General features: G+C 42.2%; 1 protein-coding gene across 1 annotated transcript in view; it reads left to right on the top strand.

Annotated features, from left to right (window-relative positions):
* The first annotated feature begins 9,483 nt into the window (after positions 1 to 9,483).
* The window catches only part of LOC117428895 (NACHT domain- and WD repeat-containing protein 1), a 37,321-nt gene continuing 19,884 nt past the window's right edge, over positions 9,484 to 26,920 (top strand). The window contains exons 1-9 of the mRNA XM_059014996.1: positions 9,484 to 9,561; positions 11,275 to 11,452; positions 12,747 to 12,832; positions 13,461 to 13,577; positions 14,142 to 14,496; positions 15,933 to 16,864; positions 18,747 to 19,090; positions 19,538 to 19,741; positions 21,419 to 21,578. Coding sequence (XP_058870979.1) covers positions 11,335 to 11,452; positions 12,747 to 12,832; positions 13,461 to 13,577; positions 14,142 to 14,496; positions 15,933 to 16,864; positions 18,747 to 19,090; positions 19,538 to 19,741; positions 21,419 to 21,578 — 2,316 coding nt within the window. The 5' untranslated portion in view covers positions 9,484 to 9,561; positions 11,275 to 11,334. The remainder of the gene's footprint in view (positions 9,562 to 11,274; positions 11,453 to 12,746; positions 12,833 to 13,460; positions 13,578 to 14,141; positions 14,497 to 15,932; positions 16,865 to 18,746; positions 19,091 to 19,537; positions 19,742 to 21,418; positions 21,579 to 26,920) is intronic.

The following is a 26,920-nucleotide window of genomic DNA, read 5'->3' as shown; positions in this document are numbered from 1 at the left end:
CTCTTCAGTGGCAGCTGTGTTGCTTTCCCCTGAGCTCAGAGAGTGCTCTTCAGTGGCAGCTGTGTTGCTTTCCCCTGAGCTCAGGGAGTGCTCTTCAGTGGCAGCTGTGTTGCTTTCCCCTGAGCTCAGAGAGTGCTCTTCAGTGGCAGCTGTGTTGCTTTCCCCTGAGCTCAGAGAGTGCTCTTCAGTGGCAGCTGTGTTGCTTTCCCCTGAGCTCAGGGAGTGCTCTTCAGTGGCAGCTGTGTTGCTTTCCCCTGAGCTCAGAGAGTGCTCTTCAGTGGCAGCTGTGTTGCTTTCCCCTGAGCTCAGAGAGTGCTCTTCAGTGGCAGCTGTGTTGCTTTCCCCTGAGCTCAGGGAGTGCTCTTCAGTGGCAGCTGTGTTGCTTTGCCCTGAGCTCAGAGAGTGCTCTTCAGTGGCAGCTGTGTTGCTTTGCCCTGAGCTCAGGGAGTGCTCTTCAGTGGCAGCTGTGTTGCTTTCCCCTGAGCTCAGAGAGTGCTCTTCAGTGGCAGCTGTGTTGCTTTGCCCTGAGCTCAGGGAGTGCTCTTCAGTGGCAGCTGTGTTGCTTTCCCCTGAGCTCAGAGAGTGCTCTTCAGTGGCAGCTGTGTTGCTTTCCCCTGAGCTCAGGGAGTGCTCTTCAGTGGCAGCTGTGTTGCTTTCCCCTGAGCTCAGAGAGTGCTCTTCAGTGGCAGCTGTGTTGCTTTCCCCTGAGCTCAGGGAGTGCTCTTCAGTGGCAGCTGTGTTGCTTTCCCCTGAGCTCAGAGAGTGCTCTTCAGTGGCAGCTGTGTTGCTTTGCCCTGAGCTCAGGGAGTGCTCTTCAGTGGCAGCTGTGTTGCTTTCCCCTGAGCTCAGGGAGTGCTCTTCAGTGGCAGCTGTGTTGCTTTCCCCTGAGCTCAGAGAGTGCTCTTCAGTGGCAGCTGTGTTGCTTTGCCCTGAGCTCAGAGAGTGCTCTTCAGTGGCAGCTGTGTTGCTTTCCCCTGAGCTCAGGGAGTGCTCTTCAGTGGCAGCTGTGTTGCTTTGCCCTGAGCTCAGAGAGTGCTCTTCAGTGGCAGCTGTGTTGCTTTGCCCTGAGCTCAGGGAGTGCTCTTCAGTGGCAGCTGTGTTGCTTTCCCCTGAGCTCAGAGAGTGCTCTTCAGTGGCAGCTGTGTTGCTTTGCCCTGAGCTCAGGGAGTGCTCTTCAGTGGCAGCTGTGTTGCTTTCCCCTGAGCTCAGAGAGTGCTCTTCAGTGGCAGCTGTGTTGCTTTCCCCTGAGCTCAGGGAGTGCTCTTCAGTGGCAGCTGTGTTGCTTTCCCCTGAGCTCAGAGAGTGCTCTTCAGTGGCAGCTGTGTTGCTTTCCCCTGAGCTCAGGGAGTGCTCTTCAGTGGCAGCTGTGTTGCTTTCCCCTGAGCTCAGAGAGTGCTCTTCAGTGGCAGCTGTGTTGCTTTGCCCTGAGCTCAGGGAGTGCTCTTCAGTGGCAGCTGTGTTGCTTTCCCCTGAGCTCAGGGAGTGCTCTTCAGTGGCAGCTGTGTTGCTTTCCTCTGAACTCAGGGAGTGCTCTTCAGTGGCAGCTGTGTTGCTTTCCCCTGAGCTCAGGTAGTGCTCTTCAGTGGCAGCTGTGTTGCTTTCCCCTGAGCTCAGAGAGTGCTCTTCAGTGGCAGCTGTGTTGCTTTCCCCTGAGCTCAGAGAGTGCTCTTCAGTGGCAGCTGTGTTGCTTTCCCCTGAGCTCAGAGAGTGCTCTTCAGTGGCAGCTGTGTTGCTTTCCTCTGAGCTCAGAGAGTGCTCTTCAGTGGCAGCTGTGTTGCTTTCCCCTGAGCTCAGAGAGTGCTCTTCAGTGGCAGCTGTGTTGCTTTGCCCTGAGCTCAGGGAGTGCTCTTCAGTGGCAGCTGTGTTGCTTTCTCCTGAGCTCAGGGAGTGCTCTTCAGTGGTAGTTGCCTGTCTCAGATAGCTGGAACACAGGCTAGAGCATTGGTGTCTTTATAGTTGCAGGAGCCAGCGCCATCTAGTGCTTTGGATGAAGTTTCCTTTGTTGTACTTTGTACTAGATGGCGCTGGCGTTTACTAATATAGAGACACTCTATAGCCTACATTACACGTGTCTATGCAGGCAACCTGACGAGAATGATAGCAAACATTCTGAAAGGATAAGGAGACCGAACAAAACCAAGGACCTGCCATTTTTGGGTGCTCTTTGATATGATGTACTGCGGCCTTTATCTAAAACTAAGGCCAGAAAGTACTCATATTTCTTTTTCTACAGCCTCGAGTCTGTAAGCCACAAGAGAAGAAAAATAGTCAAACTATCTTCATTTTTTATATCATTACACTACTTCTGTATATTGCTGATGATGATTTTAACGTCAATACACTTCGTTGACGTAAACCAATTGCAGTTCAACTCTTAGACAGCAGATGGCAGTGCACTTCATGGCATCAACACAATGAAAGAATTAAGCTGCCGTGTCGCTGCTCAATTTCACATTCAAATGTAATCCCCGGGTGAACTGCAGCTTTCCATTCATCAGAAATCAGAGACATTATTGGCTTTGCAGTTTGTTTACGTTAGAAAGACTTTTGTTTTAGCGTCATCCACACAAGCCTTCTCTTCTAAGAGTTTCCCATAGTGAAAGCACAGCAAAACAGTAATAAATAAGGTGACCAGATTTTTAAGTCCTTAAAATGGGACAGGATGGAAATATTGTGAGTAACTTCCAATGCCCAAACTACGGGGAAGATGCAGAGACTCACAGTGATATTCAGAATACTTTCAAAATCTTTTTTTGTGAATAAATTATTTTATTGAGGCAGTGTGGTCCTGTGGTTAAAGTCCAGGGCTTTTAGCCAGAAGGTCCCCGGTTCAAATCCCACCTCTGCCACTGACTGACTCACTGTGTGACCCTGAGCAAGTCACTTAACCTCCTTGTGCTCCATCCTGTGGATGAGATGTTAAATCAATGTCCTATTGTAAGTGACTCTGCATATAATGCGCAGTTCACAGCCTACCTCTGTAAAGCACTTACTAAGAGTTAATTTACTAAGCTTTCTACATTTTTTATGGCATTTCACTGTAAAATGTATGTTTTTTTTTATTTAAAAAGTATGTATTACTGTAACCGAACCAGGTAACTACAGACCAATAAGCCTTTTAGGAAAGGGAGATCATGTCTAACTAACCTGCTTGATTTTTCTGAGGATGCAACATCGACAATGGATAATTGCAAAGCATACGACATGGTTTATTTAGATTTCCAGAAAGCTTTTGACAAAGTCCCGCATAAAAGATTAATTATCAAACTGAACTCAGTAGGGATTCAAGGAAATGCATGCACATGGATTAGGGAGTGGTTATCATGTAGAAAACAGAAAGTACTGATTAGAGGAGAAACCTCAAAATGGAGTGAGGTAACCAGTGGTGTACCACAAGGATCAGTATTAGGTCCTCTCCTATTCCTAATCTACATTAATGATTTAGATTCTAGTATAGTAAGCAAACTTGTTAAATTTGCAGACGACACAAAAATAGGAGGAGTGGCAAACACTGTTGCAGCAGCAAAGGTCATTCAAAATGATCTAGACAGCATCCAGAACTGGGCAGACACATGGCAAATGACATTTAATGGAGAAAAATGTAAAGTATTGCACGCAGGCAATAAAAATGTGCATTATAAATATCATATGGGAGATAGTAAAATTGAAGAAGGGATCTATGAAAAAGACCTAGGAGTTTATGTTGACTCAGAAATGTCTTCATCTAGACAATGTGGGGAAGCTATAAAAAGGCCAACAAGATGCTCGGATATATTGTGAGAAGTGTTGAATTTAAATCAAGTGAAGTAATGTTAAAACTTTACAATGCATTAGTAAGACCTCACCTAGAATATTGTGTTCAGTTCTGGTCACCTCGTTACAAAAAGGATATTGCTGCTCTAGAAAGAGTGCAAAGAAGAGCAACCAGAATTATCCTGGGTTTAAAAGGCATGTCGTATGCAGACAGGCTAAAAGAATTGAATCTATTCAGTATTGAACACGGTGATCTGATTCAAGCATTCAAAATCCTAAAAGGTATAGACAATGTCGACCCAGGGTACTTTTTTGACCTGAAAAAAGAAACAAGGACCAGGGGTCACAAATGGAGATTAGATAAAGGGGCATTCAGAACAGAAAATAGGAGGCACTTTTTTACACAGAGAATTGTGAGGGTATGGAACCAACTCCCCAGTAATGTTGTTGAAGCTGACACCCTGGAATCCTTCAAGAAGCTGCTTGATGAGATTCTGGGATCAATAGGAGGCTGTGTGGTCCAGTGGTTAAAGAAACGGGCTTGTAACCAGGAGGTCCCCGGTTCAAATCCCACCTCAGCCACTGACTCACTGTGTGACCCTGAGCAAGTCACTTAACCTCCTTGTGCTCCGTCTTTCGGGTGAGATGGTGTTGTAAGTGACTCTGCAGCTGATGCATAGTTCACACCCCCTAGTCTCTGTAAGTCGCCTTGGATGAAGGCGTCTGCTAAATAAACAAATAATAAATAAACAAATAATAATAATAAGCTACTAACAACCAAACGAGCAAGATGGGCTGAATAGCCTCCTCTCGTTTGTAAACTTTCTTAATACTGTGTAACTGTTATTTATAATGGCAATTGACCAGCAACAGATTACACTTTTTACTGTAAATTTTATGGTTTTCCAGGAAGGAGTACTGTAATATGCAGTATTATGATACCATTTTTAATACGGTACGTTATTGGCCACCCAGCTGCCAGTTTTTTTTACCGTAAAGACAACAGATTTTTTTTTATACAGTGAGTCCAAAACTGGACTTCTGGTCATCTTAGTAATAAAGCAAGGTGGAAGCATGGTACAGCACAGGCGAGCATTGTAAAGCACAGACAGGTATGGCAAAGTTATTGAAATGAAGCACTTTAAGAGGAAAATGTGCACAATGTGCATATACAACCCCTATAATAACACTTCACAATGTGCATATACAACCCCTATAATAACACTTCACAATGTGCATATACAACCCCTATAATAACACTTCACAATGTGCATACACAACCCCTATAATAACACTTCACAATGTGCATACACAACCCCTATAATAACACTTCACAATGTGCATACACAACCCCTATAATAACACTTCACAATGTACATACACAACCCCTATAATAACACTTCACAATGTGCATACACAACCTCTATAATAACACTTCACAATGTGCATACACAACCCCTATAATAACACTTCACAATGTGCATATACAACCCCTATAATAACACTTCACAATGTACATACACAACCCTTATAATAACACTTCACAATGTGCATATACAACCCTTATAATAACACTTCACAATGTGCATATACAACCCCTATAATAACACTTCACAATGTGCATATACAACCCTTATAATAACACTTCACAATGTGCATACACAACCCTTATAATAACACTTCACAATGTGCATACACAACCCCTATAATAACACTTCACAATGTGCATACACAACCCCTATAATAACACTTCACAATGTGCATACACAACCCCTATAATAACACTTCACAATGTGCATATACAACCCTATAATAACACTTCACAATGTGCATATACAACCCCTATATTAACACTTCACAATGTGCATACACAACCCCTATAATAACACTTCACAATGTGCATACACAACCCCTATAATAACACTTCACAATGTGCATACACAACCCTTATAATAACACTTCACAATGTGCATACACAACCCCTATAATAACACTTCACAATGTGCATACACAACCCCTATAATAACACTTCACAATGTGCATATACAACCCCTATAATAACACTTCACAATGTGCATACACAACCCCTATAATAACACTTCACAATGTGCATATACAACCCCTATAATAACACTTCACAATGTGCATACACAACCCTTATAATAACACTTCACAATGTGCATACACAACCCTTATAATAACACTTCACAATGTGCATACACAACCCCTATAATAACACTTCACAATGTGCATATACAACCCTTATAATAACACTTCACAATGTGCATACACAACCCCTATAATAACACTTCACAATGTGCATATACAACCCCTATAATAACACTTCACAATGTGCATACACAACCCTTATAATAACACTTCACAATGTGCATATACAACCCTTATAATAACACTTCACAATGTGCATACACAACCCCTATAATAACACTTCACAATGTGCATACACAACCCCTATAATAACACTTCACAATGTGCATACACAACCCCTATAATAACACTTCACAATGTACATACACAAACCCTATAATAACACTTCACAATGTGCATACACAACCCCTATAATAACACTTCACAATGTGCATACACAACCCTTATAATAACACTTCACAATGTGCATACACAACCCCTATAATAACACTTCACAATGTGCATACACAACCCCTATAATAACACTTCACAATGTACATACACAAACCCTATAATAACACTTCACAATGTGCATACACAACCCCTATAATAACACTTCACAATGTACATACACAAACCCTATAATAACACTTCACAATGTGCATACACAACCCCTATAATAACACTTCACAATGTGCATACACAACCCTTATAATAACACTTCACAATGTGCATACACAACCCCTATAATAACACTTAACAATGTGCATACACAACCCCTATAATAACACTTCACAATGTGCATACACAACCCCTATAATAACACTTCACAATGTGCATATACAACTCTTATAATAACACTTCACAATGTGCATACACAACCCTATAATAACACTTCACAATGTGCATACACAACCCCTATAATAACACTTAACAATGTGCATACACAACCCTTATAATAACACTTCACAATGTGCATACACAACCCTTATAATAACACTTCACAATGTGCATACACAACCCCTATAATAACACTTAACAATGTGCATACACAACCCCTATAATAACACTTCACAATGTGCATACACAACCCCTATAATAACACTTCACAATGTGCATACACAACCCTTATAATAACACTTCACAATGTGCATACACAACCCCTATAATAACACTTAACAATGTGCATACACAACCCCTATAATAACACTTCACAATGTGCATACACAACCCCTATAATAACACTTCACAATGTGCATATACAACCCTTATAATAACACTTCACAATGTGCATACACAACCCTATAATAACACTTCACAATGTGCATACACAACCCCTATAATAACACTTAACAATGTGCATACACAACCCTTATAATAACACTTCACAATGTGCATACACAACCCTTATAATAACACTTCACAATGTGCATACACAACCCCTATAATAACACTTAACAATGTGCATACACAACCCCTATAATAACACTTCACAATGTGCATACACAACCCCTATAATAACACTTCACAATGTGCATACACAACCCCTATAATAACACTTCACAATGTGCATACACAACCCTTATAATAACACTTCACAATGTGCATACACAACCCCTATAATAACACTTAACAATGTGCATACACAACCCCTATAATAACACTTCACAATGTGCATACACAACCCCTATAATAACACTTCACAATGTACATACACAAACCCTATAATAACACTTCACAATGTGCATACACAACCCCTATAATAACACTTCACAATGTGCATACACAACCCTTATAATAACACTTCACAATGTGCATACACAACCCTTATAATAACACTTCACAATGTGCATATACAACCCCTATAATAACACTTCACAATGTGCATACACAACCCTTATAATAACACTTCACAATGTGCATACACAACCCTATAATAACACTTCACAATGTGCATACACAACCCTATAATAACACTTCACAATGTGCATACACAACCCCTATAATAACACTTCACAATGTGCATACACAACCCCTATAATAACACTTCACAATGTGCATATACAACCCCTATAATAACACTTCACAATGTGCATATACAACCCCTATAATAACACTTCACAATGTGCATACACAACCCCTATAATAACACTTCACAATGTGCATACACAACCCCTATAATAACACTTCACAATGTGCATACACAACCCCTATAATAACACTTCACAATGTGCATATACAACCCCTATAATAACACTTCACAATGTGCATATACAACCCCTATAATAACACTTCACAATGTGCATACACAACCCTTATAATAACACTTCACAATGTGCATACACAACCCTTATAATAACACTTCACAATGTGCATACACAACCCTTATAATAACACTTCACAATGTGCATATACAACCCTTATAATAACACTTCACAATGTGCATACACAACCCTTATAATAACACTTCACAATGTGCATACACAACCCTTATAATAACACTTCACAATGTGCATACACAAACCCTATAATAACACTTCACAATGTGCATACACAACCCTATAATAACACTTCACAATGTGCATACACAACCCCTATAATAACACTTCACAATGTGCATACACAACCCCTATAATAACACTTCACAATGTGCATACACAACCCCTATAATAACACTTCACAATGTGCATACACAACCCCTATAATAACACTTCACAATGTGCATACACAACCCCTATAATAACACTTCACAATGTGCATACACAACCCCTATAATAACACTTCACAATGTGCATATACAACCCCTATAATAACACTTCACAATGTGCATATACAACCCCTTTAATAACACTTCACAATGTACATACACAACCCTTATAATAACACTTCACAATGTGCATACACAACCCTTATAATAACACTTCACAATGTGCATACACAACCCCTATAATAACACTTCACAATGTGCATACACAACCCTATAATAACACTTCACAATGTGCATACACAACCCCTATAATAACACTTCACAATGTGCATACACAACCCCTATATTAACACTTCACAATGTGCATACACAACCCTATAATAACACTTCACAATGTGCATACACAACCCTTATAATAACACTTCACAATGTGCATATACAACCCCTATAATAACACTTCACAATGTGCATACACAAACCCTATAATAACACTTCACAATGTGCATACACAACCCCTATAATAACACTTCACAATGTGCATATACAACCCCTATAATAACACTTCACAATGTGCATACACAACCCCTATAATAACACTTCACAATGTACATACACAACCCTTATAATAACACTTTACAATGGACTGAGCTTAATTGGTAACAATACGCATAGCTGGCTTCATCAGGGGTGCACACGTATCCAGTATCTGAAATGAATAACACAACGGCACACATGAAGCATTACAGGTATGAATGAGAAACACAAACACCATGCAGGCCCCCCAGACATTTCTCAGCTCATGAATACCTTTTCTTTTAAGTGAGAAGACAAAGGTTGTCATGGTGAGCCCAAATCCCGAAAGACAGTTCGTTGTAGCAACATTCTAGTGAGGGTTAGACGAGGGCTGGCAGAGTAAGTGAGACACTGAAGTATCGAGAGCTGAAACTGATTTTGTAAGTAATTTCAATTTCCATAATAAATGTGCTCCATGCTGTGTGTTTGATATAATATATATATATATATATACATATACATATATATATATATATATTCGATATGTGTTAAACAATGTGTAAAAGTAAAAGCAGGGTACAGCAGAGAGTTCATTTGTACAACATGTAACATCTGAACGTTTCCTTACTCACTTATAAATGTTTACCAGGGTAATATGCACTGTAATGTTGCTTTTTTCCCCATGCTTTTCTGTTGTTATACTTTGCATTTACTATAGTTTGTGCATATTACCATGTTGTTTAATATGCTTTTACCATACCTCTCTAGGCTTTACTGTTCTTACCTATGTGTTACACTGCTGGTACTACAGCATGCTTTATTACACTATGAGTTACACTGCTGTTTCTACAGCATGCTTTATTACAATATGAGTTACACTGCTGTTTCTACAGCATGTTTTATTACACTATGAGTTACACTGCTGTTTCTACAGCATGCTTTATTACACTATGAGTTACACTGCCGTTTCTACAGCATGCTTTATTACACTATGAGTTACACTGCTGTTTCTACAGCATGCTTTATTACACTATGAGTTACACTGCTGTTTCTACAGCATGCTTTATTACACTATGAGTTACACTGCCGTTTCTACAGCATGCTTTATTACACTATGAGTTACACTGCTGTTTCTACAGCATGCTTTATTACACTATGAGTTACACTGCTGTTTCTACAGCATGCTTTATTACACTATGAGTTACACTGCCGTTTCTACAGCATGCTTTATTACACTATGTGTTACACTGCTGTTACTACAGTATGCTTTATTACACTATATGTTACACTGCTGTTACTACAGCATGCTTTATTACACTATATGTTACACTGCTGTTACTACAGTATGATTTATCACACTATGTGTTACACTGCTGTAACTACAGTATTCTTTATTACACTGTGTGTTACACTGCTATTACTACAGTTTGCTTTATTACACTATGTGTTACACTGCTGTTACTACAGTATACTTTATTACACTATGTGTTACGCTGCTGTTACTACAGTATGCTTTATTACACTGCTGTTTCTACAACATGCTTTATTACACTGCTGTTTCTACAGCATGCTTTATTACACTATGTGTTACACTGCTGTTACTACAGTATGCTTTATTACACTGCTGTTTCTACAGCATGCTTTATTACACAATGCTATGTGGCTAGGGTTCTCTCGGCAGTGTACTGACTGACACTTTTTTTAAATTTTTACTGTAAGCCATTTTAAATTGAGTGGATTTTACTAATTTTTTTCAACCCTTAAACCCAGTACTGGACACTGCAGAGGTTACCTTGAATAATAACTAATATTAATACTACATAAAGTAATTCAATGTATTTCCATATGAAAAAAATACAATTTAAAGGAGCGCGTTTTTAAGTGGTTTTAATTCCATTTGCTGTGTAGATGTTTTGAAATGTATTTTCTTTTTTTTCATACATTTTCTATACACTGTTACTGCTACTGAAATACTGCTGAAAACGTGGCTCATCAGACTCTAGCTGTTGTATCAAGGTGTGATACTCTCATGAACCCACCACCTTCTCTTTTGTCTTTAACATAAACTGTCTACCGCGAATAAAAAAAATGCAGGTGTGTCTGGTCTTAAGAATGCCATTTTAGGTTTCTTACTAGTTTTATATAATTAGCAGATTTCCTTGAAGAGCTGGCTTTGAAAGGAATCGGTGGAGTAGTGCAGCTATCGTATCAGCATGCAGGCTTTACCTCTGAGTGACGGACAGACCCTGGATCTTCTGAAGGGCAGGGGAAGTGGAATTGCAGAGGAGATATCCAATGTGGTGCGTGTCTTCATCAGCTCCACATTCACAGGTAAGAATACCTCCATAGGTCCTTCGCTGTCTCAGGAGTGCAGGGGGACTCATGCAGTCAGGGGAGCGCAGGTTCACGTGCCCCTCTTCGATGGGGATTCCACAGGGAGCATTGGTTCTGGTGCTAGGTTAGGGAAGCAAAACCATGAGGGACTGCTCTCCTCACCATGCTACAGCACCCCCTACTGGCCAGGTCCAGGTGAGCTCTAGCAGACACCAGCAGTGCTGGCCTTGTCCTCCAGGTGGCGGTAGCTAACATCTGCTGAGGAGCTCCTGGGTGTAAAGAGGCTGTAAAGAGGAAGATTGGCTTGGGGATCGGAAAATAAAGGGTACGGTAATTGGACACTTCCATGGCCACCACAGTCCCCCGATCTCAATCCAGTTGAGCATGTTTGGGATGAACTTGACCATCTTCATCATTATCCTCTGCCTACCTCACCGATTGTGTGAAACATTAATGACTGAATGGATCCCTGGAGACACCTTCCAGCACCTTGTGGAGGTTCCGTTCTGTCAAGGCTGTGATCAGAGCAAACAGTGGCTATTATGTACAGAGCCTAAACAAAAACATTTCACATGTACAAAACAGTTCAAATAAAGGGATCAGCAAATGCAGATGTGATATCTATAAAAGGGGCCAAGTTTTAAAAAATCCACCAATTTTATGACATATTTGACCAAATAAATAAAAAAAAACAGTATTAAGAACATAAGAACATAAGAACATAAGAAAGTTTACAAACGAGAGGAGGCCATTCAGCCCAACATTACTTAAGTTATTGCAATAAGAACGACACAGAATGATTTATAAAAAAAGTCATAAAAAGATAAGGCGACAGTAAAAAGCTATGAAAATGTAATTTGAAGCTGCTGTATTACAGTCAAGGCTGTTTATTTGCAGGTTTATACTGATTATTACAGAACAATTCCTGGTGTTTTACAAATGTTGTTAGTGGGTATTTAATGCATGCCTTTACATTACAAAATGTCTCTGTGTAATACAGGCCCCTCTGTTTACCGCACATGAAGCACTGATGCAGGTTCAGCAGCTTTACGCAGTCTGCAAACACAAACAGCAGAAGCAGAGGTGCTTCTCGGACCCCTGCGTATTACACAAGATGCTTACCTGAAATCACTATTTTAACAGATCTGCACCTGCTTTTTTTTTAATAAACAGTGACAAATTCACAGGAAATTGTATGTAAAATTATAAAAAATAAGGGCCTTGATGACAGAATCTTTTTCAATATTCCTGTAAGATGAGGTTTTGTGAAGATGGCTCTCTTTCGTTTCAGACATGTCTACTGAGAGAGATGCTCTGCTGGACAAAGCCTACCCTGAGCTGCAGGCTTTCTGTCAGACACTGGGCCTGGTCTTTGAGGTATGGGCCTCAGTTCAAACACTGTGCTTTTATGAACTGTGTTCCAGTTGCTTACTTTCTTACCATACATCCCTTACAGTAATTGTAGCTCCATGTTCTCCACCATGCACCTCCATTCTATAGGTCTCACATGTGAAGTTTAGGGTTCATAGCACACATGTATTTTCATTTAGAAAATGGCATCTGGTGCTACACCAGGTTAAAGACATGCAGGAAGCCTGTTCCTGCTTTACTCACTTGGTTATTTCACCCCAGCAGTGTCTACGGGGTCATGGTATGGCTGACAGGATGTCAATCAATGAGCACAGCAGCTGATTGGTTATTGACAGGAAAGAAGCCATTGGTGGGACAGTTTCACCTCTAGTGGACCGAGGAAGTGCAGCACTATGTGAAAACATTGGTTTCAACCAGAGGTTTTAAAATGAAAATACATGTTTACAATAACGCGTTTGCTCCAGAATGAAGGGAAGTGCACAACAGCAGGTATGATTTCTGGAATTATATTGTCAGCTACGACCGCTTTAAATGATCCAGGAAAGATACATTAAGTTCCAAAGACTCCAGGTCCCATCTGGGTTCTCTAAGGAGTGTGGAGACGAGTCTTAATGAGGTGTAACTGTCTTTGCAGGTAGTGGATATGCGATGGGGAGTGCGTGATGCGATAGCTGTGGATCACATGACAATTGAACTGTGCTTAAGGGAGATACAGTCCTGCCAGAGAGTGTCTGTGGGGCCAATCTTCACTGTGAGTCTACAGTACAGTGCACTGCACTATACTACACAGCACAACACTATACTACACTACACAACACTACACTGCACTGCATTATACTACACTACACTATTATTATTATTATTATTATTATTATTATTATTATTATTATTATTATTAATTTCTTAGCAGACGCCCTTATCCAGGGCGACTTACAATTGTTACAAGATATCACATTATTTTTACATACAATTACCCATTTATACAGTTGGGTTTTTACTGGAGCAATCTAGGTAAAGTACCTTGCTCAAGGGTACAGCAACAGTGTCCCCGCCTGGGATTGAACCCACGACCCTCCGGTCAAGAGTCCAGAGCCCTAACCACTACTCCACACTGCTGCCCGCTACTACACTGCACAGCACTACACTACACTACACTGCACTGCACTACACTGCACTGCACTACACTGCTGGTAGTGTTTAAATGGACCTCAGGTTTCAGCATTAGTCCGTTCACTTTACCTCGTGCCAATATTCCGCTATACAGACGTTCTCCATCCTGTAACCCTATATGAAAGATCTGAATATGTCTTCATAGGCTCTGATTGGAAACCGCTATGGCTACCGCCCCATTCCCAGAGTCATTGAAGAACAGGAGTTTGAGCTTCTTCTGTCCAAATTGAGTGCAGATGAAAGCACTACGCAGCTCCTCAAAGACTGGTTCTGGAAGGATGAGAACTCAGTGCCCCCTGCCTACATCCTGCAGCCCATCACCACCCACCTGCCCCACTACAGCGACACCAGACCCGAGAGCCGGCCGCAGCACCAGCACGATGTCGCCACCTGGTGGAGCACCGAGACACAGCTTTCTCGTCTCCTCAGAGCAGCCGCTGTGCAGGCAGAGAAGGAGGGGGAGTTCAGCAGGGAGCAGAGGCACAGGTTCTTCAAATCAGGTGTGCTTTACAATCAGGAAGCAATTCATTAAATAGTGATAGAGCCGTGGCTGGAAAAAGCTGTTGTTGCACGGTACAATCTGCACCCCAAACCAAACACAACAAATTCAAGAGAAGGAAGTTAAAAACCTGATGAACAGCTGTTTCAGAGCCCCTGCAGTGTGGGGGGTGAATAGAGGCTTAGCATCTGAATTAGGGAACAAAACTAGATTAAGCTATGTTTTGGTCACAGTTTAGGCATCCAAATAAAAATCTTGCTGCTAAATGTACACAGAGCTTTCCGTGTTTCTGCTGCACTGCAACGTGAAGCTCAATGGCACAGCATGCCGGGTGCCTGCAGCTCAGAGTCAGAGTGTGTGGATAGCTAGAGCAAGTAAGGGCAAGCATGGCACATATTTCACCCATCTTTTTATAATTGATCTTACAAAGCCCCAGTTGTTGATCTTTACTTAACAAATTCAGTGTGTCATGTTACCATTGACTTCTTATCATTTGTCAGATTTGACACGCTTCTTTTTGTCAACAGTGAAATACAATTTTATCATGTACTGTGGGTGATATCGTCACACTTATTATTCTTAAAACAATAACCGCATCTATTAGAAATGTATAAACCTGTTTTCAATATCGCTGTCTGAAAACGATAGCAGCTTTACACGTTACAACAGTGGTACTCAACTCTGGCCTTTGAGATCTAATCCAGTCCAGGTTTTTACTCCAGGCAGGTTCTAATGTAGTTAACTGAAGCTGCTGAGAGGCAATTAACTAATGTAGGACCTGGTTGGAATAAAGACCAGGACTGGAATAGATCTCGAGGGCCAGAGTTGAGTACCACTGCATTACAACAAACTAAACATAGACCACAATATCTTTAATTTAAAGTTATAAATTGAGGTTGTTACACAAGCAAATCATTTACTAGGAATCTATTTAAAAACAAGGGAATTTATTAAACATGCTGTGGAAGGGCAGAAGCCCTGGTGCTGTAAATGGTGTGTCTGTTGAACATTTTGCTATTTTGAAGGGGCAACTCTGAGTTGCTAAAACTTTTGTCTTAAAGGGATTTGGAACAAAGGGAGGTCAGAGAGAGTTATTGATTGGCTGCTCACATCAGAGCCCAAAGTTTCTGATTGGCTGCTCACATCAGAGCCCAGAGTTCCTGATTGGCTGCTCACATCAGAGCCCAGAGTTCCTGATTGGCTGCTCACATCAGAGCCCACATGAAGGTGTGAAGCTCTGTCTCAGTGTCAGCCAGGCTCTGAGTAAATTACCATGATGCTGGAAAAGCAAGAGTGTCTCCCCCATGGTGTGCAGTCTTGAGTAAATTATTTTAATTAATTGGTGATAGTCAGTGTCTATGCATTCACAGACTTAAACTAATTACTGAGTGCCAATCTGTCTGCAATATGATCTACAGTACCTTATTTGTCTTACAGTTACTGAATGGGAAATTGAACAGGGTCTCCTAGCTAGCCAGCAGAGCAATGCCTGCGTGCATCTCTTTCTTCGAGAGCTGCCTGATCTCAGTGGCTCTGTAAGTCAGAAGAGTTCTTCCCAGTTTATCGATATCAAGGAAGATGGCTGCGTCGACACTGAAGCCCAGGAACTCCTCTCCAGCCTAAAGATGAAGATTTCTAGCAACGATTCCATCAAACTCAATGTGCACACCGTACAACTCAGCAAAGGAGCCATAGACCCCTGCAACAAGACCCATGCCCAGTACCTTCAGACCCTATGCGAGCAGTTCATCTCTGAGATGAAACAGCAGATCCTCCGAAGAGACCAAAAGAACCGGGCAGAAGAGAAGTGGGCTTGGCTTTTACAGGAGGTCTCCCACCACATGGCTTTGAGTGCCTCCAAATGTGCTGTCTTCTGTGGCCGAGCAGACCTGCTAAACAGCATCTGTGAAACCGTCAAGGAGCAGGATTCTGGCCACCATGCCCCTCTGGTTGTCTTTGGTCCTTCTGGAATAGGAAAGACCTCAATGATGTGCAAACTGTCCCAGGAAGTGCGTCGCACACTCGGGGAGGACTCCGTTCTGGTTTTGAGGCTTCTCGGAACATCTCCCATGAGTTCGGAGATCCACTCCGTTCTGAAAAGCGTTTGCTTCCAAATTTGTTCGGCTTATGGATTCAATCATCCCACTCTCCAAACAATCAACGCGTACGAAGACCTTGTCCGTTTCTTTCAAAGCACGCTAGCGGCTGCCTCCCAGAAGAAGGCAGGATCGTTGGTCCTGATTCTGGATTCCCTGGACCAGCTTTCCCCTGCTGATGGAGCTCACAGACTGCACTGGCTACCCAAGGAGTGTCCGCAAGGAGTCCACATCATCGTCTCCACCCTGGGGGATGGGAATCCCATTCTGGAGGTACCGCAGTCAGCAGGGTTCAGAATATTACGTGTATCACATGGTATACTTGAGTGCAGATTACATGTTTATCATAAATCCCAACCAGTGTTGGGAGTAACACATTACATGCAACACATTACTGTAATCAGATTACATTATTCAGGAACTTGTAACTCTAATGGTCCCTTCATCAGACAGGTAATGAAATGGGTAACGGATGACATTTTATCTCAAAAATACCATAGTTACTAAATCCAACTATTTTATGGTGTGCAGTTTATGCTTGATTCATACATTGATAATAAAGTAATCACAGTTTAAAGTATAAGCTGGAATCTGGTTGGGGTTTAATGTGATTCAAGTTCATAGGTTCACAAGCATTGATTCGTCCGATTTAATTTTGTGCACATTGGTTTTCAAAAGAATCAATTACAAAAGTACCGATTCCTTGTCCATGCAAACACTGTCAAACCTCTATTATAAAAACTCATTGGGACCAATTTGTTCAGATAATCAAACAAGTATGTTAACTTATACTAGAGAGATCTAGCATTGAAAAAGTTTTCATATTCAATGCTGCTTTTTTTTTTTTTTTTTTTTACCGGATCTCTTTTTGGAATCTTGCCTTCATTCAAAACCAACGACAAAATGACCGGGCAAATTGCACTGTCAGGAAAGTAATTCTCTGAATCCAGCTGTCAAATATCAGGTTACTTAGTGTTCTACACATTATACTTATATACAGGCAGTGGACAAAAAAATGGAAAAACCAATGTAAAGTCACTTAATAGGGCGTTGGGCCACTATGGTATCCCGCTCTGTGGAGTTCTCGGCGGACCGTTTTTGATGAAACTGGCTGCTCGTGCCCCAGGTTGAAATTTGCAGTCAATTGATCTGCAGTTGCTCGCCTGTTTTGCCTTGCACTTTGAATTAATGCACGGATATCACGATCCTGGAGTATGCGCTTCCGCCCACTGTTGCCCTTTGCTGATAATGTCTTTCCCTTGGAGTTCCATGCCGACATCACCTTAGACACATTTGCTCGTGAAACATCAGCAAGTTGAGCTGTCTTGGTCACTGAAGCTCCTGCTAAACGCACCCCAACAATCACCCCTCTTTCAAAGTCACTGAGGTCTCCTCTTGCAGCCATGCTAGCCATAATTATAGGCAACCAGGCCTGTCCAGCAGTTTTATACATGACCCTAAGCATGCTGGGATGTTATTTGCTTAATTAACGCATGAGCCACACCTGTGTGGAAGCCCTTGCTTTCAATATACTTGGTGTCCCTCATTTACCCAGGTGTTTCAATTTTTTGACCACTACCTGTACTACACTATTAACACTTGTAGAGTGCTGTGGTTATTTCACTCATGAGGATAAACAAGCCTTCGGTGGCTCGTGGGTTATTCACGATCCTCATTCGTGGAAGAAACACAGGACTCTATGAGCAGCAGTGTGGAGTAGTGGTTAGGGCTCTGGACTCTTGACCGGAGGGTTGTGGGTTCAATGTGGGTTCAATCCCTGGTATGGGACACTGCTGCTGTACCCTTGAGCAAGGTACTTTACCTAAATTGCTCCAGTAAAAACCCAACTGTATAAATGGGTAATTGTATGTAAAAATAATGTGATATCTTGTAACAATTGTAAGTCGCCCTGGATAAGGGCGTCTGCTAAGAAATAAATAATAATAATAATAATTCATGGAGTATACTGTCTACATAACAAGTGCAATGTATATCAAATAAGGTATGTTTAAACCTGCAGATTTAACAGTGGTATTCTGAAAGTTCTTGGTGTATCCACTATAAACAGCTGTAAAAGGGCCTCATAATTAAACGAATACCACCACAAGACACCTCCAGGCACTGGTGGAAATGTTAGTCTCTTTGTGTTTTGAAGGTCCTCCTTGGTGGGATCCAGAACCCAGACAGTTACTTTGCTGTGGGGCAGTTGTCTCTCCAACAAGGTGAGCAGGTGATCCGCACGTACATGGCAGCGGCAGGGCGCAGTCTCACCCCTGCCCAGCACAGTCTGATTCTCAGCAGCTTCAATCAGTGTGGGCATCCATTCCTGCTGAAGCTGGCACTGGATGCTGCCAGCCAGTGGGCCTCCTACACGCCTCTGCCAGAGCTCCAGGGGGCCACATCGACCAAGGAAGCCGTGTCCCAACTCTACGAGCGTCTTGAGAAGCAGCACGGAAGGGTCCTTGTGACCCACGCTTTGGGGTTCATTGTGTCGTCAAGGTTGGTGTTCAGCAGTTAAATAGAACTGTACCACTTGTGGTCATGTGGTGTGCAGGGCGAGTCATTCAGTCAGGAAAGCTCGGGTTCCTGGCTGGGCTAAGTTGCTGGTTTTCGCTGGAGATCTCAGAGGGAGCATTGGTTCTGGCGCTAGGTTAGGGAGACATAACCGGCAGAGTTTCTCCTCTCCTACAGCGGACCCTAATGGCCAGGTGCCTGGTGAGCTCAGGCAGACACCTGCAGGGCTGGCCTTTGTCCTCCAGAGGCAAGAAGTTCTCTGACATCCACTCACGATGTCCTGGTTGTAAAAAAAGGAATGAATGTAATCTTTGATTGATCCATTGCTATTTTTATATTTTTAGTGTAAACTAAAAATGAATGACATTGCTCCTTCTTTTGAAGGGTACTGTGTGTGAAAACGGTAAGATGTGTCTGAATGTTGTCCTACAGGAGTGGTCTGACGGAGGCAGAGCTAAGGGACGTCCTGTCTGTGGATGACGAGGTTCTTGCTGATATCTACCAGTACTGGCCTCCTCCCAACAGCAGTATGATCCGCCTGCCCCCGCTACTCTGGACTCGACTGCGTTACGACCTGGGGGAATACCTAGTGGAGAGGCAGGTGGATGGAAACAAAGTGCTGGCACTCTACCACAGGTACACTTTTATATTGCACATCTCATACAAGCTTTTCAGGAGCTCGCAAAATCCGAAAGTAAATATTTCACCTTTTACAAATTGTCTGGGGTTCTTCATTGGAACACCATGAAACATGTTAATTAGACATCAGATTTTGCCACTTTCAGTTTATGAGTTATTTCTGCCTAGCTGAAGTCGTGATTGAGTGGGGCAGAGATATCCAGAGTCAATAGGGAAGCGTTGGGTATGATGACACCCGTTTCATTTGATTTTCCTCAGCTTGGATATCCAATCTACAATAGGGAAGCGTCAGGTATGATTGACACCCGTTTCATTTGATTTTCCTCAGCTTGGATATCCAATCTACAATAGGGAAGCGTCAGGTATGATTGACACCCGTTTCATTTGATTTTCCTCAGCTTGGATATCCAATCTACAATAGGGAAGCGTTGGGTATGATTGACACCCGTTTCATTTGATTTTCCTCAGCTTGGATATCCAATCTACAATAGGGAAGCGTCGGGTATGATTGACACCCGTTTCATTTGATTTTCCTCAGCTTGGATATCCAATCTACAATAGGGAAGCGTCGGGTATGACTGACACCCGTTTCATTTGATTTTCCTCAGCTTGGATATCCAATCTACAATAGGGAAGCATTGGGTATGATTGACACCCGTTTCATTAGATTTTCCTCGGCTTGGTCAGCTGCTGGTCAGAAGGACAGAATACATTGAAAATGATCACACTGAGAGCAGCAAAGCCCTGTAACCCCGTGCACATTAACAGGTTTCATGATGCTTCAATAAAGAACTCGGCTCAAAAAGAAATACTCTAAAAGGTGTGTGATTTATTACAGTATTTTGTGAGCCCCTGAAAAAAGGAGCAAGTCTGCATATATCCTGCTTCAAGCTGGAATTGAGTTGGGGTTTTAAAGTGGTGTTTGTCAGTGATTCTACATTGAGTGTCACATTGGTTCAGCCGGTTAGGGAGACTACAGCACCCGCTATTGGCCAGGCACCCGGTGAGCTCAGACACCAGCAGGGCTGGTCCTCCAGGGGGCGTTAGCTCGCATTCGCTGTGTAAAAAGGTAACTGGCTTTTTTTAGTCATCGCCAATTTTTTACCCCGGTTTTTCTCCCCAATTTAGTATGCCCAATTATTATCTGTATCCTCGGCTCACCGCTCGCAACCTCCCCGCCGACTCGGGAAACGGAAGCTGGAGCACGCGTCCTCCGAAATGTGCTCCTGCCAAGCCGTCATTGGCCTTTCGCACTGCAGATCCACAGCAATGCCACCAGACCTATAGTGCCGGAGGACAACACAGATCTGGCGGCTCCACTGCAGAGTCACAGGCGCCCTATCGGCCACAGGGGTTGCTGATGAGTGGTGAGCCGTGGATTCCCCTGCCGACCTAAGCCCTCCCTACCCGGGCAGCGCTCAGACAATTGTGCACCGCCCCCTAGGAACTCCCGGTCACGGTCAGCTGTGACATAGCCTGGATTCGAACCTGCGCTCTCCAGGCTATAGGGCACATCCTGCACTCGGGAGCCCGAGGCAACTGGCTTGGCGATCGGAGGACACCACTGTGGGGAGTTTCTGTGGGGAGGGAATGTAATTGGACATTATAAATTGGGGAGAAAATAGGGAAGTAAAATAATAAATTATTAAAAATAAATTGTATTAATCTTTGTAGGCAGTTCATAGAAATGGTCCAGGAAAGATACTTGTCTGCGGAGCAGAAATCCCGAAGACATCATGTCTTGGCAGATTTCTTTAAAGGAACGTGGAGTCAGGGAGCGAGGAAACCGATCTGTCTGCCTTCTCTGAAAACCAGCCTGAACGCCAACCGAAAGGTAGCTCTCCTGCCATAACACTGTCAACGGGGTGCAGGGCCCGAGTTTAGAAGATGCTCTGTAGTTCTAGTTGCCAGCCATAAATATTGTACTGCTGTTCACAAGCACCAGTGCTGTCTGCTGAACCTGCTTTTCATCTCAGCCTGGATTCTTACAAAAGAGCTCAGCCAAGTCCATAGCAACATGCTCTCTACTAAACTCTAGGTAGTTCCACACAAGGGCTTTTTAGGTCATCAATGTGAGACTAAAGGTAAGAGGGAGACTCGTTTCATTATCAGTCTTCTTCACCTGTGCAAGCTTCCATGCTAACAGTTGTTTTGTGATGGGCTTGTTTTTTTTGGTTTTTTTTGCTGCCAACGAGATGCAATGAGTCAGAAGTTGCTTTTTTTTCATTCCAGCCAAGCTCAAACTGGTGTAGAAGGTGAGGCTAATATTCAAACTAATCTCACTCTCTGACCTTTAGTCTCACATACATGACACAAAAAGCCCAATGACACAAAAAGACTCATTTCACCTTGTACACTCTATATACCATGATGAATGAGACGCTGGTGAGAGACTCATTTCACCTTGTACACTCTATATACCATGATGAATGAGACGCTGCTGAGAGACTCATTTCACCTTGTACACTCTATATACCATGATGAATGAGACGCTGCTGAGAGACTCATTTCACCTTGTACACTCTATATACCATGATGAATGAGATGCTGGTGAGAGACTCATTTCATCTTGTACACTCTATATACCATGATGAATGAAACGCTGCTGAGAGACTCATTTCACCTTGTACACTCTATATACCATGATGAATGAGACGCTGCTGAGAGACTCATTTCACCTTGTACACTCTATATACCATGATGAATGAGACGCTGGTGAGAGACTCATTTCACCTTGTACACTCTATATACCATGATGAATGAGATGCTGGTGAGAGACTCATTTCATCTTGTACACTCTATATACCATGATGAATGAGACGCTGGTGAGAGACTCATTTCACCTTGTACACTCTATATACCATGATGAATGAGACGCTGGTGAGAGACTCATTTCACCTTGTACACTCTATATACCATGATGAATGAGACGCTGGTGAGAGACTCATTTCACCTTGTACACTCTATATACCATGATGAATGAGACGCTGCTGAGAGACTCATTTAATCTTGTACACTCTATATACCATGATGAATGAGACGCTGGTGAGAGACTCATTTCACCTTGTACACTCTATATACCATGATGAATGAGACGCTGCTGAGAGACTCATTTCACCTTGTACACTCTATATACCATGATGAATGAGACGCTGGTGAGAGACTCATTTCATCTTGTACACTCTATATACCATGATGAATGAGACGCTGCTGAGAGACTCATTTCACCTTGTACACTCTATATACCATGATGAATGAGACGCTGGTGAGAGACTCATTTCACCTTGTACACTCTATATACCATGATGAATGAGACGCTGCTGAGAGACTCATTTCATCTTGTACACTCTATATACCATGATGAATGAGACGCTGCTGAGAGACTCATTTCACCTTGTACACTCTATATACCATGATGAATGAGACGCTGGTGAGAGACTCATTTCACCTTGTACACTCTATACACCATGATGAATGAGACGCTGCTGAGAGACTCATTTCACCTTGTACACTCTATATACCATGATGAATGAGACGCTGGTGAGAGACTCATTTCACCTTGTACACTCTATATACCATGATGAATGAGACGCTGCTGAGAGACTCATTTCATCTTGTACACTCTATATACCATGATGAATGAGACGCTGGTGAGAGACTCATTTCACCTTGTACACTCTATATACCATGATGAATGAGATGCTGCTGAGAGACTCATTTCACCTTGTACACTCTATATACCATGATGAATGAGACGCTGCTGAGAGACTCATTTCATCTTGTACACTCTATATACCATGATGAATGAGACGCTGGTGAGAGACTCATTTCACCTTGTACACTCTATATACCATGATGAATGAGACGCTGGTGAGAGACTCATTTCACCTTGTACACTCTATATACCATGATGAATGAGACGCTGGTGAGAGACTCATTTCATCTTGTACACTCTATATACCATGATGAATGAGACGCTGCTGAGAGACTCATTTCACCTTGTACACTCTATATACCATGATGAATGAGACGCTGGTGAGAGACTCATTTCACCTTGTACACTCTATATACCATGATGAATGAGACGCTGGTGAGAGACTCATTTCACCTTGTACACTCTATATACCATGATGAATGAGACGCTGCTGAGAGACTCATTTCACCTTGTACACTCTATATACCATGATGAATGAGACGCTGCTGAGAGACTCATTTCATCTTGTACACTCTATATACCATGATGAATGAGACGCTGGTGAGAGACTCATTTCACCTTGTACACTCTATATACCATGATGAATGAGACGCTGGTGAGAGACTCATTTCACCTTGTACACTCTATATACCATGATGAATGAGACGCTGCTGAGAGACTCATTTCACCTTGTACACTCTATATACCATGATGAATGAGACGCTGCTGAGAGACTCATTTCACCTTGTACACTCTATATACCATGATGAATGAGACGCTGCTGAGAGACTCATTTCACCTTGTACACTCTATATACCATGATGAATGAGACGCTGCTGAGAGACTCATTTCACCTTGTACACTCTATATACCATGATGAATGACACGCTGGTGAGAGACTCATTTCACCTTGTACACTCTATATACCATGATGAATGAGACGCTGCTGAGAGACTCATTTCACCTTGTACACTCTATATACCATGATGAATGAGACGCTGGTGAGAGACTCATTTCACCTTGTACACTCTATATACCATGATGAATGAGACGCTGGTGAGAGACTCATTTCACCTTGTACACTCTATATACCATGATGAATGAGACACTGGTGAGAGACTCATTTCACCTTGTACACTCTATATACCATGATGAATGAGACGCTGCTGAGAGACTCATTTCACCTTGTACACTCTATATACCATGATGAATGAGACGCTGCTGAGAGACTCATTTCACCTTGTACACTCTATATACCATGATGAATGAGACGCTGCTGAGAGACTCATTTCACCTTGTACACTCTATATACCATGATGAATGAGACGCTGGTGAGAGACTCATTTCACCTTGTACACTCTATATACCATGATGAATGAGACGCTGGTGAGAGACTCATTTCACCTTGTACACTCTATATACCATGATGAATGAGACGCTGCTGAGAGACTCATTTCACCTTGTACACTCTATATACCATGATGAATGAGACGCTGGTGAGAGACTCATTTCACCTTGTACACTCTATATACCATGATGAATGAGACGCTGGTGAGAGACTCATTTCACCTTGTACACTCTATATACCATGATGAATGAGACGCTGCTGAGAGACTCATTTCATCTTGTACACTCTATATACCATGATGAATGAGACGCTGGTGAGAGACTCATTTCATCTTGTACACTCTATATACCATGATGAATGAGACGCTGGTGAGAGACTCATTTCACCTTGTACACTCTATATACCATGATGAATGAGACGCTGCTGAGAGACTCATTTCACCTTGTACACTCTATATACCATGATGAATGAGACGCTGGTGAGAGACTCATTTCACCTTGTACACTCTATATACCATGATGAATGAGACGCTGGTGAGAGACTCATTTCACCTTGTACACTCTATATACCATGATGAATGAGACGCTGCTGAGAGACTCATTTCATCTTGTACACTCTATATACCATGATGAATGAGACGCTGGTGAGAGACTCATTTCACCTTGTACACTCTATATACCATGATGAATGAGACGCTGGTGAGAGACTCATTTCACCTTGTACACTCTATATACCATGATGAATGAGACGCTGCTGAGAGACTCATTTCACCTTGTACACTCTATATACCATGATGAATGAGACGCTGGTGAGAGACTCATTTCACCTTGTACACTCTATATACCATGATGAATGAGACGCTGCTGAGAGACTCATTTCACCTTGTACACTCTATATACCATGATGAATGAGACGCTGCTGAGAGACTCATTTCACCTTGTACACTCTATATACCATGATGAATGAGACGCTGGTGAGAGACTCATTTCACCTTGTACACTCTATATACCATGATGAATGAGACGCTGCTGAGAGACTCATTTCACCTTGTACACTCTATATACCATGATGAATGAGACGCTGCTGAGAGACTCATTTCACCTTGTACACTCTATATACCATGATGAATGACACGCTGGTGAGAGACTCATTTCATCTTGTACACTCTATATACCATGATGAATGAGACGCTGCTGAGAGACTCATTTCACCTTGTACACTCTATATACCATGATGAATGAGACGCTGGTGAGAGACTCATTTCATCTTGTACACTCTATATACCATGATGAATGAGACGCTGGTGAGAGACTCATTTCATCTTGTACACTCTATATACCATGATGAATGAGACGCTGCTGAGAGACTCATTTCACCTTGTACACTCTATATACCATGATGAATGAGACGCTGGTGAGAGACTCATTTCACCTTGTACACTCTATATACCATGATGAATGAGACGCTGGTGAGAGACTCATTTCACCTTGTACACTCTATATACCATGATGAATGAGACGCTGCTGAGAGACTCATTTCATCTTGTACACTCTATATACCATGATGAATGAGACGCTGCTGAGAGACTCATTTCACCTTGTACACTCTATATACCATGATGAATGAGACGCTGGTGAGAGACTCATTTCACCTTGTACACTCTATATACCATGATGAATGAGACGCTGCTGAGAGACTCATTTCACCTTGTACACTCTATATACCATGATGAATGAGACGCTGGTGAGAGACTCATTTCACCTTGTACACTCTATATACCATGATGAATGAGACGCTGGTGAGAGACTCATTTCACCTTGTACACTCTATATACCATGATGAATGAGACGCTGCTGAGAGACTCATTTCATCTTGTACACTCTATATACCATGATGAATGAGACGCTGCTGAGAGACTCATTTCACCTTGTACACTCTATATACCATGATGAATGAGACGCTGGTGAGAGACTCATTTCACCTTGTACACTCTATATACCATGATGAATGAGACGCTGCTGAGAGACTCATTTCACCTTGTACACTCTATATACCATGATGAATGAGACGCTGCTGAGAGACTCATTTCACCTTGTACACTCTATATACCATGATGAATGAGACGCTGCTGAGA

Source organism: Acipenser ruthenus, chromosome 49 (assembly GCF_902713425.1).
Source record: "Acipenser ruthenus chromosome 49, fAciRut3.2 maternal haplotype, whole genome shotgun sequence".
NCBI lineage: Eukaryota > Metazoa > Chordata > Actinopteri > Acipenseriformes > Acipenseridae > Acipenser > Acipenser ruthenus.
The sequence above is the reverse complement of the archived record's forward strand: the minus strand, read 5'-3'. Positions and strand labels throughout refer to the sequence as shown.